At 45.1% G+C, this 13742-nt stretch overlaps 1 protein-coding gene across 3 annotated transcripts in view; it reads right to left on the reverse strand.

Annotated features, from left to right (window-relative positions):
• The window catches only part of RNF145 (ring finger protein 145), a 66211-nt gene that overhangs the window by 40478 nt on the left and 11991 nt on the right, over positions 1–13742 (reverse strand). For all 3 annotated transcript variants that reach the window (XM_059712950.1, XM_059712951.1, XM_059712952.1), the window contains one exon: positions 6476–6689. In XM_059712950.1, coding sequence (XP_059568933.1) covers positions 6476–6689 — 214 coding nt within the window. The remainder of the gene's footprint in view (positions 1–6475; positions 6690–13742) is intronic.

A 13742-nucleotide genomic window follows, 5' to 3' on the forward strand; every position in this document is an offset into this window, starting at 1 on the left:
CTGCATTAGCTTCTTCCCCTGCCCCCAAGTTGGACCCTTGGACAAGAATGCTTAGCATGCTTCAGCTAGCTATACCCTTCCTCCGAGGATGAAAGAGGCACCTTTGAAGAGGCAAGGCAGACAAAAGCATTGGCAACACAATCCCTGGGTGAAGAGAAATGGGGTTGGCAAAAGAGAAAAATGGAAGAGCAGCCTTTGAGGACAGCAAACTCAGGGGGCTTCCTCTTCCCTCCAGCCCTCTCCACCAGGGATTCTCCACCAGGGAGCTGGAGTACCCAGAGGTGTCTTGAGATCCTTTCAAGGATAATGCGAACAATGTTAGAGTACATGAGTCACAAGATAAACCCAGAGATCCCAAATAAGAATGCGGAGTGTTAAAACCATTGTTCCCTGCTGTGGTGTCCAAGTCCTCTGCAACAGAAGAACTGGAATATTGTTTTTCTGTAATCAAAAAAAACAAGTGAAAATTCAAAGCTGGCATTTTCCAGGGGCCTCACGAGAGATACCTCGTGCTTTTAAACGTTGAGAACCCTGCTCTGCACAAACACTGGATTTGCAACAAGTCTCCTTCCCCCACCTGATGATGCTGGCTGATTAAGATCTTAACCACACAGTCCAGGAAGTAGCTACTACACAATGTCACTTTGCAGCACAAATCTATGGCGGCTGTATTAGTAAGCCCCAATTGTCTTGGAGCTTAATAAAGTCCTAGGAAAGGAACAGAGATCTGCAATTCACCTTTGGTGGACAGACACTGATTGCACTAAATCATTCCCTGGCGTCTTATCCCTGGGTATTTTCACTCTTAAGAAAATGAAGAACAGCAACTCAAGGCACTTTAAGACTGCATTATTTTAACATTACAGCAACTTTAGCTGCAAACCACACCAAGCTTTAAACCACAGCTATTCTCTTCTCTCCAACCCAAACAATACTTGCCTGCCAGCCTACACTGCACCTCCAGCACATCTCAAATCCTTTTTGGAGAAACACTCTGCTTTTTTGCAGCATCCATCCTCTCCAAGAGGAGGACACGAAAGCAGGTGACTCAAGTGCTGTACTGCAGTGCAGAAGAAAATATGGAAGGTGACAGTAGCAGCTGGCACAGTCGGGAACACCACAGGTCTCCATTATATAAAATGCTGCACTAGAAAGCTATATAAGCAAGTACACTTCAGACCTGAGAACTGGACAGCTTGGTTTTAATGGACTAAATCTTCAAAATTAACATTAAACCTTTTTAACCAGCACGTGCCTGTCCCGCACCAGAAGCAAAACTGCTAACTGGTTATTTTTATAACTCTGTCCTAATATAGCTTTCTGATACCATTAATAGAGCTATAGCAATCCCCAGAGTTGCTATGCCAATATGGCTAAGAGCTAAGCACGCTGTAAAAAGTTTCATCACATTCTGCTTCTACAGCAGCTGATGTTATGCAGTGGATACGGCAATGGTCTTTTCTTATATGATGAGACGTAGGTAAAGGGAAAGCCAGACATGACCTGATCCTGATTAGCAACCAGGAGCTCTCAAAGACTCCAAGGAGACCTGCAAAGATCAGTGCTCCTCCAGAGTTATGTTCCCAAGTACTATGCATAATGAATAGAAAAGGCAAAGATTTTTGTGGGTGACATCTTTTACTGGACCACCTGAGTAGCTGGGAGAGGCACAGACAAGACTTAGGGTGCTGCTACACCCTTTCCCCAGGTCTCTGGGAGAGAAGATTAAACAATTTTCACTACTTTTAATTACTTGTGTGGCTGAAGGATTCTTAGTACTTTCATTTTCCACCTGGAACTGGACTCAAATCCTCACTTGTTTAAGCCTGCAGCTTGTGTTTTCAGACGGCTCCATTATGTACGTCAAGATTACCAAACAGCACAAATATATAGGTCAGCTTTTTTTAATGCCAACCATTTTAAATGGGTTTTTTTTAAATAAGCTTTATTAAATTATCAAGCAAACAGGCCCTACTGTGAGAGGGTGTACACAGATAACATTAGTCTTGATTACTCACATTTTAGACCTGAAGGGGCCCATTATGATCATGTTGCCTGACCTTCTGCATAGCAACAGCTGCTAATTTCAATGAGACAAATTCCAGTATCTAACCCAAAAAAGTGACAGCTGAAGTACAGCCTCTCTTTCAGAAAGATGCTCGTCTTTTTATTTAAAGACTTCAAGTTATGCTGAATTGATGGTTCTCCTTGATGATCTCTTCCAATGATCAGTTTTCACTGCATTAACAGCAGTTAACACAGAAATTAATTTCCATCTCCTTATAGATAATATCAAGTGTTCACTGTTATTAGGGAATTCTACAATGTTATTAAATTCTTTATACTTTTGGGAGGAAAAGGAGCTTCTTAGGCAAAGGAATAGAAGTGGTTTAACAAGCCAAATGATTTTTCATTTCTAGCAAGCTTGGGTTTCTAACAGACAACTCAATACTGTTCCCGCTAGAGCGTAATAGCTCTGCTTGTCTGTGTGTAGTACAGAATTCCCCACTGCATCCCGGTTCAGCGAGGACTGAAATACCTGGATATCAAACAGGTAACACCTGCAAAAGCCCATCCACATCCTACCTGTCTTTATACAGTAGGAAAGCTTGACTGGCATGTCTAGCGGATCTTCAGAAAGGAGAAATTGATGTTCTGGGGCAGGGCTGTTCAACTGGACAGCCCGGGTCACGGACCTGGGGACTGCAAGGTGTACCAGCCAAGTGGGCAGCCTTCACCACCCCCAACTGCTCCCAACACAGGAGCAGCCCAGCTCCCCCCTCCCAACCATGCTTGCCGTGTGGGCAGCTCTCTTCCTCAACCTCGACAGCACAGCTCCCCTCCTTCCCCCTCCTGATGCTGTGTGCAGTGCTTCAGCTCCCTTTCCCGAAGCCGGCCTGCCCCCAGAAGCAGGGGCAGGAAGGACAAGCCGGAGCTGGGGGAAGCCTGAAGAACCAGGCCACAGCAGCAGCAGCAACTGGATGGGGGGGTGCAATGGGGTAGGAGCCCGTGGGCTATGTGCTAACCCTCCAGAGGCCACTTGAAGCCTGCAGGTCACCAGTTGGACAGCTCAGCTGCAGAGAAAAACGCACTTCTTTTCCAATGTACCTCTCTGGGCTTGATGGCTCTGTCTGGAAACGTGCCTCCATGGGTTGCCGGCCCGTTGCTCCGAGTTCACCTCGGTGCAGCCAGACAGGTTCTAAAGCTGTCACCAGGATCAGATAATCTGTGAAGCGCAGACCGCGTTTGTTCACAAAAAGGATCCGAGGGGGAGGAGGGCCGGGCTGCAGAGCTGGCTGCACCTACAGGCTTGACTCGGTTCCCAGTGCTGCTGGCTGCATTGTGAATCACAGCAGCAGTATCATTTAAATCCTCCATTTAAGATGCCTAAACCTGATCAGTTCTTCTGACTTTGGCAGCCAGCACAGCCTTTCCAGCTACTCTGAATTAGGGAAAAAGTAAACAGGGGGGAGGAGGTGAATCCAGAAGTGCACTTGACAGCCAAAATAGCCCTGTTTACTCACGGACCAGAGTTCATGGGCTGCATCCTAGCACCGATTCTCTACTGGGAAGGTGCTGCTTTTGTTGAGGCTATCAAGAATTTGCTAATCTTGGACAGGGTAAGAAAAAGAGAACAACTGTAGCCTATTGCACTAAGGGATTATTAACCCAGCCACTGCCTATTACTGCAAACAAGTAGTTGCAGTTTATTATATTTGTGTTGCCATAGGCATGGACAAAGATTGAACCAATGGGAATTTTTGAAATACAAATATAGATTTAAAAATGTAGCACATCTCCATATATCTGCAGCATGCTGCTAAGCTAATCAAGTCACACATTGATCTCCTGCCCAAATGGATTGAAAGGAGTTTAGTTTTCCAAATGGGAGGAGTATGGTTTATAAACCCTGGTTTATAAACCCAGTTTATATACAAATTGCATCAACTTAGCTAAGGTCACGTTTTTAAATTGATTTAGTCAAAGCAGAATGAAACCCTGTGTGGACACGCAAATCAATTTAACCTTGGCTTATACTGATTTATAACAATTCCTTGCTGATTCAAAATTAAATCAATTTTAATTTCAGAGTATCCACAGGGTCTGGGACGCTATAAAAATGAGTTTGGGATCTGTTTTTAAACACAAGCATGTGCCTGTAAGTAAAACAATGCTTTAAAAACCTCCCAGAAAAGCAATTACAAATTGACACAGTATCATTATAGAGACTCAATATTTTAAAAGCAAGGTGTGAAAGTACTGCTATATCACTGTACACTAAGTATGTAAATGCCAAACAGTGAATGGCAGTTAAAGACAGGCAAAGGGAGAAACCACTATTCAAATATCTAAGCAGACATCAAGTAAGTGATGCTGTAGCTAATATTAACAGCACCTATCAATGATAAAGTGCTTGTTATCAAAAAAACCTCAGAGAATTTAACAAAGATCAGTATCAGCAAATGATCACAAAAAAGACAGCTCAAAGATCTCACTGGACATACTGCTCTAGCAGTTATCTCAGTGTACAACAGCTACCTTTAATGATCAAAACTGACTGGTACAAATGCTATAAATATAGATTATTTTGCAAAGAGTGTTTCTTTTCATGGGTACAACGAGAGACCACTCGCATCTTGTCATCTGAGCCATCAAGCAAGTTCTACCCTGCTCTTTGCCCCAGCCCCCAAAAAGCAGACAAACAACACTGGCCCCTCTCTATTAAAGGAATGGCAAGTGCATTCCTACAATTCTCCACCAACAATACAGTAAGTCAGAGCAACCAAAGGCCATGTAACATTTGCATTTGTAATGAGAAAAAATATGCTGAAGGCAACAGAAATGAAAAAAAGATAACAATCATATATCAACACCCCTTGAGGCAGGATTAAAACTCTAGACACACTGCTCCAGAAAAAAGACAAAACCAAACACTGGCCTCCAATGACTAAACCTAAAAGGTATTCCCCTTGGCAGGCTCTTGTAGTTGATCCCGTATCTTGTCTTGAGTAACTAATACAAGGAGGTAACATCAAAACACACGCCAAATAAATTACATGCTAATCCTATCCCTAAAAAGTTGGTAATATATATATATATATATATATATATATATATATATATATATATATATATGTGTGGTAAGCTACAATTGCTATAAATATACACTCTGCAAAATAATCACACACCCATTGGAGAACATGGCCCCAGGAGTGTGGTCCTTTTACCTCCCCAAAACAGGCCTCTACCACCAGAGCTAGAGCTCTGGGCCACGTCTTTTAGTCTCAGCTCCCTGAATTCCAGTTAACTGAGCTAGGAAAGTTGTCCACTTGGGTGCAGTATGTGGATGCACTACACATACCGACCCACTGTCAACACGGCTCATATTCTTTTGAAAGCTTAAGGTTTTAAGCTAAAGTGCCATATCTGCGCTGCAAATCAAGTAATAAAGTTTGAAAGCTGGCTTTTGTCAAGCTGCAGGTCATGAGCCAGAGGCAACAACTTATTTCCTTCCTTCTAGCCTTTTATTTAGCTCCCAGCAGCTAGGTAAATTATAATACTTGGCTTTTACATAACAATTTACTGCCACTCTCTCTCCTTCCCCTCTCTACTGTTCTCCCACAAGATAGGAAAATGTAGGACTGAGAGGAACCACAGAGGCATCAAGTCTAATCCTCTGCAATTATAGGCAACTATATGATAGATGTTAAAATCCAAAGAGGTCCATCAGCACATAGATTTCAGCGCCTCCTCCTCCCATCACGCATCACACCAACCCCTGGCACCAAACCAGGATATTTAATAAAGAAAACAAAAGGCTTCAAACTACAACACTCCCCAGCAAGAGAGCAGGGGGAACAGGGCTGTCACCAGTGGCTTCAGCCCTTGCCACGGCAAGGAATGTCTTACACATGTCAGATTCCAACAAATCTGCAAATTCTGCTAAATACCTTGTCACAAGGACATGAGAAAGGAAAGGTCAAAAACAGATGAGCCCATCCCCAGTTCAAACTTTTGTTCTTTCAACCTGTTGTTAGCAGTTTCAGTCCTCAAGTTTCACTCAGTTCACATGATACCATAAATTCTTTTGAGACTATATAATATACTTCTTTCTAAAAGCACTGGGAGACTACAGGATGGGACGGTTTGATCATTAACGGAAAAAACAGTAGCATTTTGGCGTTGTAACCACGCTACTGTATTTATTCATATGCCACATGCCCAAATGAGACATGCACCCTGTTTTGGAAATGCAGAATGAAGAAGAAACATTTCCCTTTGAACCAAACTGTTCAGATCAGGGCCCTCATTGAAGATGCACACCACAATTTTCAATTGCTCATTTCCAGGAAGAAGGTGAGTCTGGTATTGAATAAACAAGGTAAGACCTTGCTGTTGTGCAGCCCTCCCAAAACTCTGGCAGAGGGAAAGCTTCATTTCAGGACCATGTTTGCATTTTTGTATGTGCACTTACCCACATAATGCATATTAAGGGCCAAGTACTTGTACTGGAAGAGAGGGTTGTTGCTGAGGCTACTTCTTTGGATCTGCTGGAAGAAGGAGCTGACATCCCATCTGTACAAGACGTCCAAAAGCATGATGCTAGGGACCCGCAGGGCCACGTTTAGTACTGCCTCCAGCTTCTCCTTGACAGCCATTCTGTTCCCTTTCAGCAAACTCACAGCAGACTGTAAATAGCACAAGACAGATGAAAGTAAGCAAATCCATATTTCACTGTACAAGCTTCCCAAGCCAACAAATGTAGCTCTCTGTGTGGCCATCAACAGGGCTTTTATCTTTTGCTATCAGAAGATCAGTTGGCTACCAGCTCGCTACAACAACTTGCTGGAGCGCTTCTGTTTTGATGGTAGTCTTCCACTACGAGAGAGAGCGCATGCTTTGCAAACTCTCATAGTTATTCATATTATCACAGTCACACGCCACAATCCCACTGTGCTCGGCGCGGTACAAAGCATCAGCACAAATGTTGGCTCTAAAACCCAAGTAGGGAGCAGGGATGAAGGGGACTCTGAGAGTTCAAGTTAAATGGGGAATTACAAGGCCATTTCCTTCTATAGCCTTTTCGGATGAAGCAACTTTTGAAAAATGTCAATGAGGACAGTTCTTTATAGTGGTACGCATTAACAACTGAAGGCTTTTTGGGAGGAAAAAGCTTTTACAATCACAACAATTTAGATGCATTTCCTCCCTGCCACATGCAATAACTTCTAAAAAACCTAATCTTGGTTTTTTTATTATTTTTTTGTGTTTATTTAGGCAAACACTTTTTTTTAGATTAAGATCCGTAACGCAGCTCCGTACCAATTATACCAATATAATTCATAACAACGGCACATTATTCTGGTGCTCTAAAATGAAGGTTTGGTTTGAAAAGTGAGTTTGGTGCTTGGGAACAGAGCTGGACTGACAGCAGTAGGGACTGAAGGGTCATGTTTAGCTACTGAAAGAACACAAGATAAATTTGCCCACAATCACCTGGACATGTACCTCAGCCATGAACTCTTGGGACCCCATTCAGGAGACACAGAGTTCCCTTCTCCATTCAGTCCATGGCCTTCAGCTGACACTACTAAGCTAGTACTAGTTGTCAACGGTTTTCTTGAGCCACATGCTCACTATAGGAATGGCAAATTGGTGCCTTTTCCATTTGACACTTATGTACTCTTTTTTTCCTGGGGCTGGGCCGGGAGGAGAGGCTACAGAATCATAGAAAATGAAGGTCAGAAGGGACCTCAGGAGGTCACATCTAGTCCAAGCCCCTGCTCAAAGCCACAACTACATCATCCCAGCCCGGCTTTCTCTAGCCAGGTCTTACATACCTCCAAGGATGGAGATGCCACCACTTCTCTGGGTATCCTGTTCGAGTGCTTCACCACCCTCCTAGTGAGAAAGTTTTTCCTTATATCCAACCTCAACTTCCCTTGTGGCAGCTTGAGCCCATTGCTCCTTGTCCTGTCATCTGCCCGCACTGAGACCAGTCCAGCTCCATCCTCTTTGCAGCCCCCCTGCAGGGAGGTGAAGGCTGCTATTCAATCCCCCTCAGTCTTCTCTTCTCCAAACTAAAGAACTAGCAAAAATGTTCATGCATTTGTTTTTTGTTGCGCTCTGTCAGGCCCACACGTTGCTTTGGCGTGGCAAACCTTTATATCCAAGTCACTACCATGCAAGGTCTGTACTATTATTATTACTGATGTTATTACAGCAAGCTGATAAAGGAAAGTTCTGTGGAGGGATGAGACGGGGTGAGCAGCTACAAGGCCAAACCCAGCAGCAAAAGGCCATTCAGTGTTCCTAAGTGAGGGGCACGACAAGTCTCTCACTGGGGTTGTAGAGAGGCAGCAGCAAGGCGCCAGACTTCCATACGTAGATCCTGAGGTGGTGCAGAGTCATTTGGAAGAACTGGATGCCTTTAAATCGGCAGGCCCGGATGGGCTCCATCCGAGGGTGCTGAAGGCACTGGCCGACGTCATTGCACAGCCACTGGCGGGAATATTCAAACGCTCGTGGCGCACGGGCCAAGTCCCGGAGGACTGGAAAAGGGCTAACGTGGTCCCCATTTTCAAGAAGGGGAGGAAGGAGGACCCGGGCAACTAGAGGCCGGTCAGTCTCACCTCCATCCTTGGCAAAGTCTTTGAAAAAATTATCAAGGCTCACATTTGTGAAAGCCCGGCAGGGCAAATTATGCTGAGGGGAAACCAGCACAGGTTTGTGGTGGGCAGATCGTGCCTGACCAACCTAGTCTCTTTCTATGACCAGGTTACGAAACGCCTGGACACAGGAGGAGGGGTGGATGTCGTATACTTAGACTTCAGGAAGGCCTTCGATACGGTATCCCACCCCATACTGGTGAACAAGCTAAGAGGCTGTGACTTGGATGACTGCACAGTCCGGTGGGTGGCGAATTGGCTAGAGGGTCGCACCCAAAGAGTCGTGGTGGATGGGTCAGTTTCGACCTGGAAGGGTGTGGGCAGTGGGGTCCCGCAGGGCTCGGTCCTTGGACCGATACTCTTTAATGTCTTCATCAGCGACTTGGACAGAGTACATTTGACTCCCTCGTCCAAGTTTGCAGATGACACAAAGCTATGGGGAGAAGTGGACACGCCGGAGGGCAGGGAACAGCTGCAGGCAGACCTGGACAGGTTGCACAAGTGGGCAGAAAACAACAGGATGCAGTTCAACAAGGAGAAATGCAAAGCGCTGCACCTAGGGAGGAAAAATGTCCAGCACACCTACAGCCTAGGGAATGACCTGCTGGGCGGTACGGAAGCGGAAAGGGATCTTGGAGTCCTAGTGGACTCCAAGATGAACATGAGCCGGCAGTGTGACGAAGCCATCAGAAAAGCCAATGGCACTTTATCATGCATCAGCAGATGCATGACAAATAGGTCCAAGGAGGTGATACTTCCCCTCTATCGGGCGCTGGTCAGACCGCAGTTGGAGTACTGCGTGCAATTCTGGGCGCTGCACTTCAAGAGGGATGCGGATAACCTGGAGAGGGTACAGCGAAGGGCAACTCGTATGGTCAAGGGCCTGCAGACCAAGCCCTACGAGGAGAGACTAGAGAAACTGGACCTTTTCAGCCTCCGCAAGAGAAGGTTGAGAGGCAACCTTGTGGCTGCCTTTAAGTTCATCACGGGGGCACAGAAGGGAATTGGTGAGTATTTATTCACCAAGGCGCCCCCGGGGGTTACAAAAAACAATGGCCACAAGCTAGCAGAGAGCAGATTTAGACGGGACATTAGGAAGAAATTCTTCCCAGTTCGAGTGGCCAAGGTCTGGAACAGGCTCCCAAGGGAGGTGGTGCTCTCCCCTACCCTGGGGGTCTTCAAGAGGAGGTTAGACGAGTATCTAGCTGGGGTCATCTAGACCCAGCACTCTTTCCTGCTTATGCAGGGGGTCAGACTCGATGATCTATTGAGGTCCCTTCCGACCCTAACATCTATGAATCTATGAATCTGTTCGTACACACAGAAACCACCACTGCAGCAGGCTGACAACCCAGCCTCAGCTCAGGATCTGCAAAAGGCTGAGAGTCTCCGTCTTGGGGGGACAAGCTTAAAGAACAGGATTCTGCCCAGTTGCATGAAAACACTTGCAAAGACGAGAAATGCTTCTCACTTTAAAAGACCTGGGAGAGGGTGTTCCAAAACCTCAAGCGTGACTTTGGAGAATCCCGTAAGATGCCTTCTTGCTGAATAAACTGTATAACAATCGGTTGCGACAGAAGCAGTTTGGGAGCCCCGAGTAAACCACACCAGCTGCTGCTGCGCTGCAATATTAATGTTTCACTAATACTGTTACACTCTAATTACTACAAGATGGAATACAGTTTACAGGACCTTACTTCATGATATTGCTTCACTTGTCAGATTTTATTTTTACTTGAAATGCTCAACGGTACACACGGGCTTCGAAATACAGCATTTTAATAGAATGCAATTACATTTCCATTTATTCAGACTGAATGAAATTGCCCTTGTTCAAAGGGCCAGCATAAGGCACATGCATAATTCCACATCCAACTTAAACCCTCAAGGATAGGATATGATTAACAATCATAATTTAGAGTTGATACTTGCCTGTGTACAGAGAGCTGGCCTGAACACTTGCCTAGAGCATGATGATGCATAATGTTTTAACTCTTTTAGAGCTAAAACAGACACCAGTGATGCCTGTCCCAAACTAATAGCAGCCCAATTACCCTATCAAGTGTTTTAGTAAAAATTATGTATTCTATAAATGCTGTTATTTTAGATTATTTTATTTGTTCATTTTCTTGTAGTGTTTTGGTGAATGCTGTATATAAACTACCACTACTATCCTATCAAGCAAGCTGCTCATCTTGAAAAGCTATTAATTATTGTGTGTAGCACTGGTCAAGCATTTGGAATAGGTGGCCTAGAGAAATTGTTGTGGGATCTCCAGCTTTGGAAATTTTCAAGAGCAGGTTGGACAGACACTTGGCTCAGATGATTTAGGTTGGGATCATCCTGCCTTGATCAGGAAGCTGGGCTACATGACTGTGTGATGTCCCTTCCAGCCTAAATTTCCTGTGATCCTATTGCAGCAAAACAGGTTTTTCAACCCAGGCTAATTTTTGAAGAGAAATTTCAGGGGGATTCCAACTGAAATGACTAGCCTATCATCAAAAGGAAAGTTGGGATTAATAGATGCACAGCCTCAAACAGGTTATGCAGAAAGGGTTAAAGCTATTTTTCAAACCCTTTACTTCTCCAGTTGTGTAAATTCACTGATTCATCAACATGAAATTGCCTACAAGTTTCTCAAGATTACTTTTAAGGCCACCAAGTTAGAGCTTGACAAAAAATGTTAGCCTACAAAGTTATGGTATTTGCTGTAAAAACATGCATCTAGGGTGATCTAGGGTAGATGTCATCTTCCTGGACTTTAAGAAGGCCTTTGACACCATTTCCCACCACATTCTCTTAAAAAAAACTTGGTGATTGCGACATTGATGCCTACAGAGTCAGGTGGGTGGCAAATTGGCTAGATGGTCGCACCCAGAGAGTGGTGGTGGACGGGTCGCTTTCGACCTGGAGGGACGTGGGCAGTGGAGTCCCCCAGGGCTCGGTCCTGGGGCCTGTACTGTTCAACATTTTACCAGCGATCTGGATGTGGGTGTGGAAAGCACGCTGTCCAGATTTGCTGACGACACCAAGTTGTGGGGCAAGGTGGGCACGCTGGAAGGGAGGGACAGAATCCAGGTAGATCCAGACAGGTTACAGAGGTGAGCAAATAAGAATAGGATGGAGTTCAACGCAGACAAGTGGAAGGTGCTGCACCTAGGGAGAAGGAACCAGCAACACACCTATAGGCTGGGAAACACCCGTCTTGTCAATACAGCAGCAGAAAAGAGATCTTGGAGTCATTGCTGACTCCAGGATGAACATGAGCTGCCAATGCAAGGAAGCGGTCAGTAAAGCTAACCGCACCTTGTCGTGCATCTACAGATATCTCAAGCAGGTCCAGGGAGGTAATCCTCCCCCTTGATGTAGCGCTGGTCAGGCCACAGCTGGAGTACTGCATCCAGTTCTGGGCACCACTCTTCAAGAGGGATGTGGCTAGCATTGAGAGGGTCCAGAGGAGGGCCACCCGCATGGTCAAGGGGCAACGGGGCAGGCCCTACAAAGAGAGGCTAAAGGGCCTGAATCTATTCAGCCTCCACAAGAAAAGGCTGAGAGGGGATCTGGTGGCCTTTTACAAACTCACCAGGGGGGCCAACAGGCATTGGGGGAGGGGCTCTGCTCCCCTGGGGTTACTGGGAATAACGGCCACAAATTGTTCAAGAGAAAAGGTTCAGGCTGGACATCAGGAGACATTACTGTACAGTCAGAACTGCCAGGCTCTGGAATGGGCTCCCAAGGGAGATGATGCTCTCTCCTACCTTGGGGGTTCTCAAGAGGAGGCTGGGAAGATATTGGGCTGGGGCGATATGACCCCAGCACCCGTTCCTGCCCGGGGCAGGGGGTCAGACCTGCTGATCTGTTTAGGTCCCTTCCGACCCTAAGCACTATGATACTATGATACCATGAATCTGATTAAAATGCTCTCAACATGTACAAGTGCCGTACTTGAAGAGAGTCGGTCATCTGATAACTTCTCTGTACAGAGCAAAGTTTTTCTATGAGTCTTGTTCAGATTCCTTAATTCTCCAAACCCAAGCAAACTTCTGTGGACTTCAGTGCAAGTTTTCCAAAACACGGGGTTAAATAAGACCATGAATATCCAAGTTAAGTTGAACATCTTTGCCAAGCTTCTTTTACCCTTTCAAATTCACAAACCAATTTCTGGGACCTTAGGAAAAGTGAATGGTATTTTTCTTATTTAACTAGGCAGCTTAAATCCCTACTTGTGCTTTTAAGGAACAACTGTGATAAGCACAATGTTGCAATTAATAAGCTACATATTACAGAAGAGTGGCCCACTCCAAAACACTGTAGCAAATCCTGTTGCCATATCTACTGTTAATGAGAAACCCTTTTAAACTGACTCCAGTCCAAACACATGTATCCTCAGGGCTCAGGTGAAGTTGCTGCTGAGTTCCAGTAAGACAGAACAGAGGCAAGCAAAAAATAACACCGCTCTAAGCACGTTGCACTAAGCATTTCAACTCCCTTCCCATTCTCAATCACGGGAGAGATGGAAACCAGTCAAAGCAAAAGCAGGGGTGCAACCCCCACCCCAAAACTCGCATGGTCATGGCGTGAACCCTGGAACTGAGCCCAGGCAGCCAAGAGCCGAGTGAAACCCCACGGCACAGGCCTAGGTCTTCCTCTGCCCAGAAACTACGTCTTGGAACTGAGAAACGTTTCCTGTGAACTCTGGTTAAGTTCCCATTTCCGTGAATCAGCATTTCCAAACGGCTTTGCTCAGATGTCTAATTTTTGGCAACTATTTTAAAAAAAAAAAAAAAGTTACTGGATTTATCACAAACGTGGACCTTACCAGTTTCATTGGTGGAAAGATTACCAGCAACCTTTTGAGTAAAACCTTCACAAACTTTCCTTTTAAATAGGTCTCAGTCTATGCAAAGAACTGTAGCATCGTGACAAATGGTGCAATTTTATACCTGTTTATTTAAATCAGTGCAATGTTTTGGTGTGATTTTCAAGCTGTTTTATCAGGAGGGATCCTGGTTTTCTCCAATTTAAAATAATTTCCAATTTTCGATTAAAAAAAAGCAACCCCAAATTCACATT

This window comes from Alligator mississippiensis, chromosome 9 (assembly GCF_030867095.1).
Source record: "Alligator mississippiensis isolate rAllMis1 chromosome 9, rAllMis1, whole genome shotgun sequence".
Lineage (NCBI taxonomy): Eukaryota > Metazoa > Chordata > Crocodylia > Alligatoridae > Alligator > Alligator mississippiensis.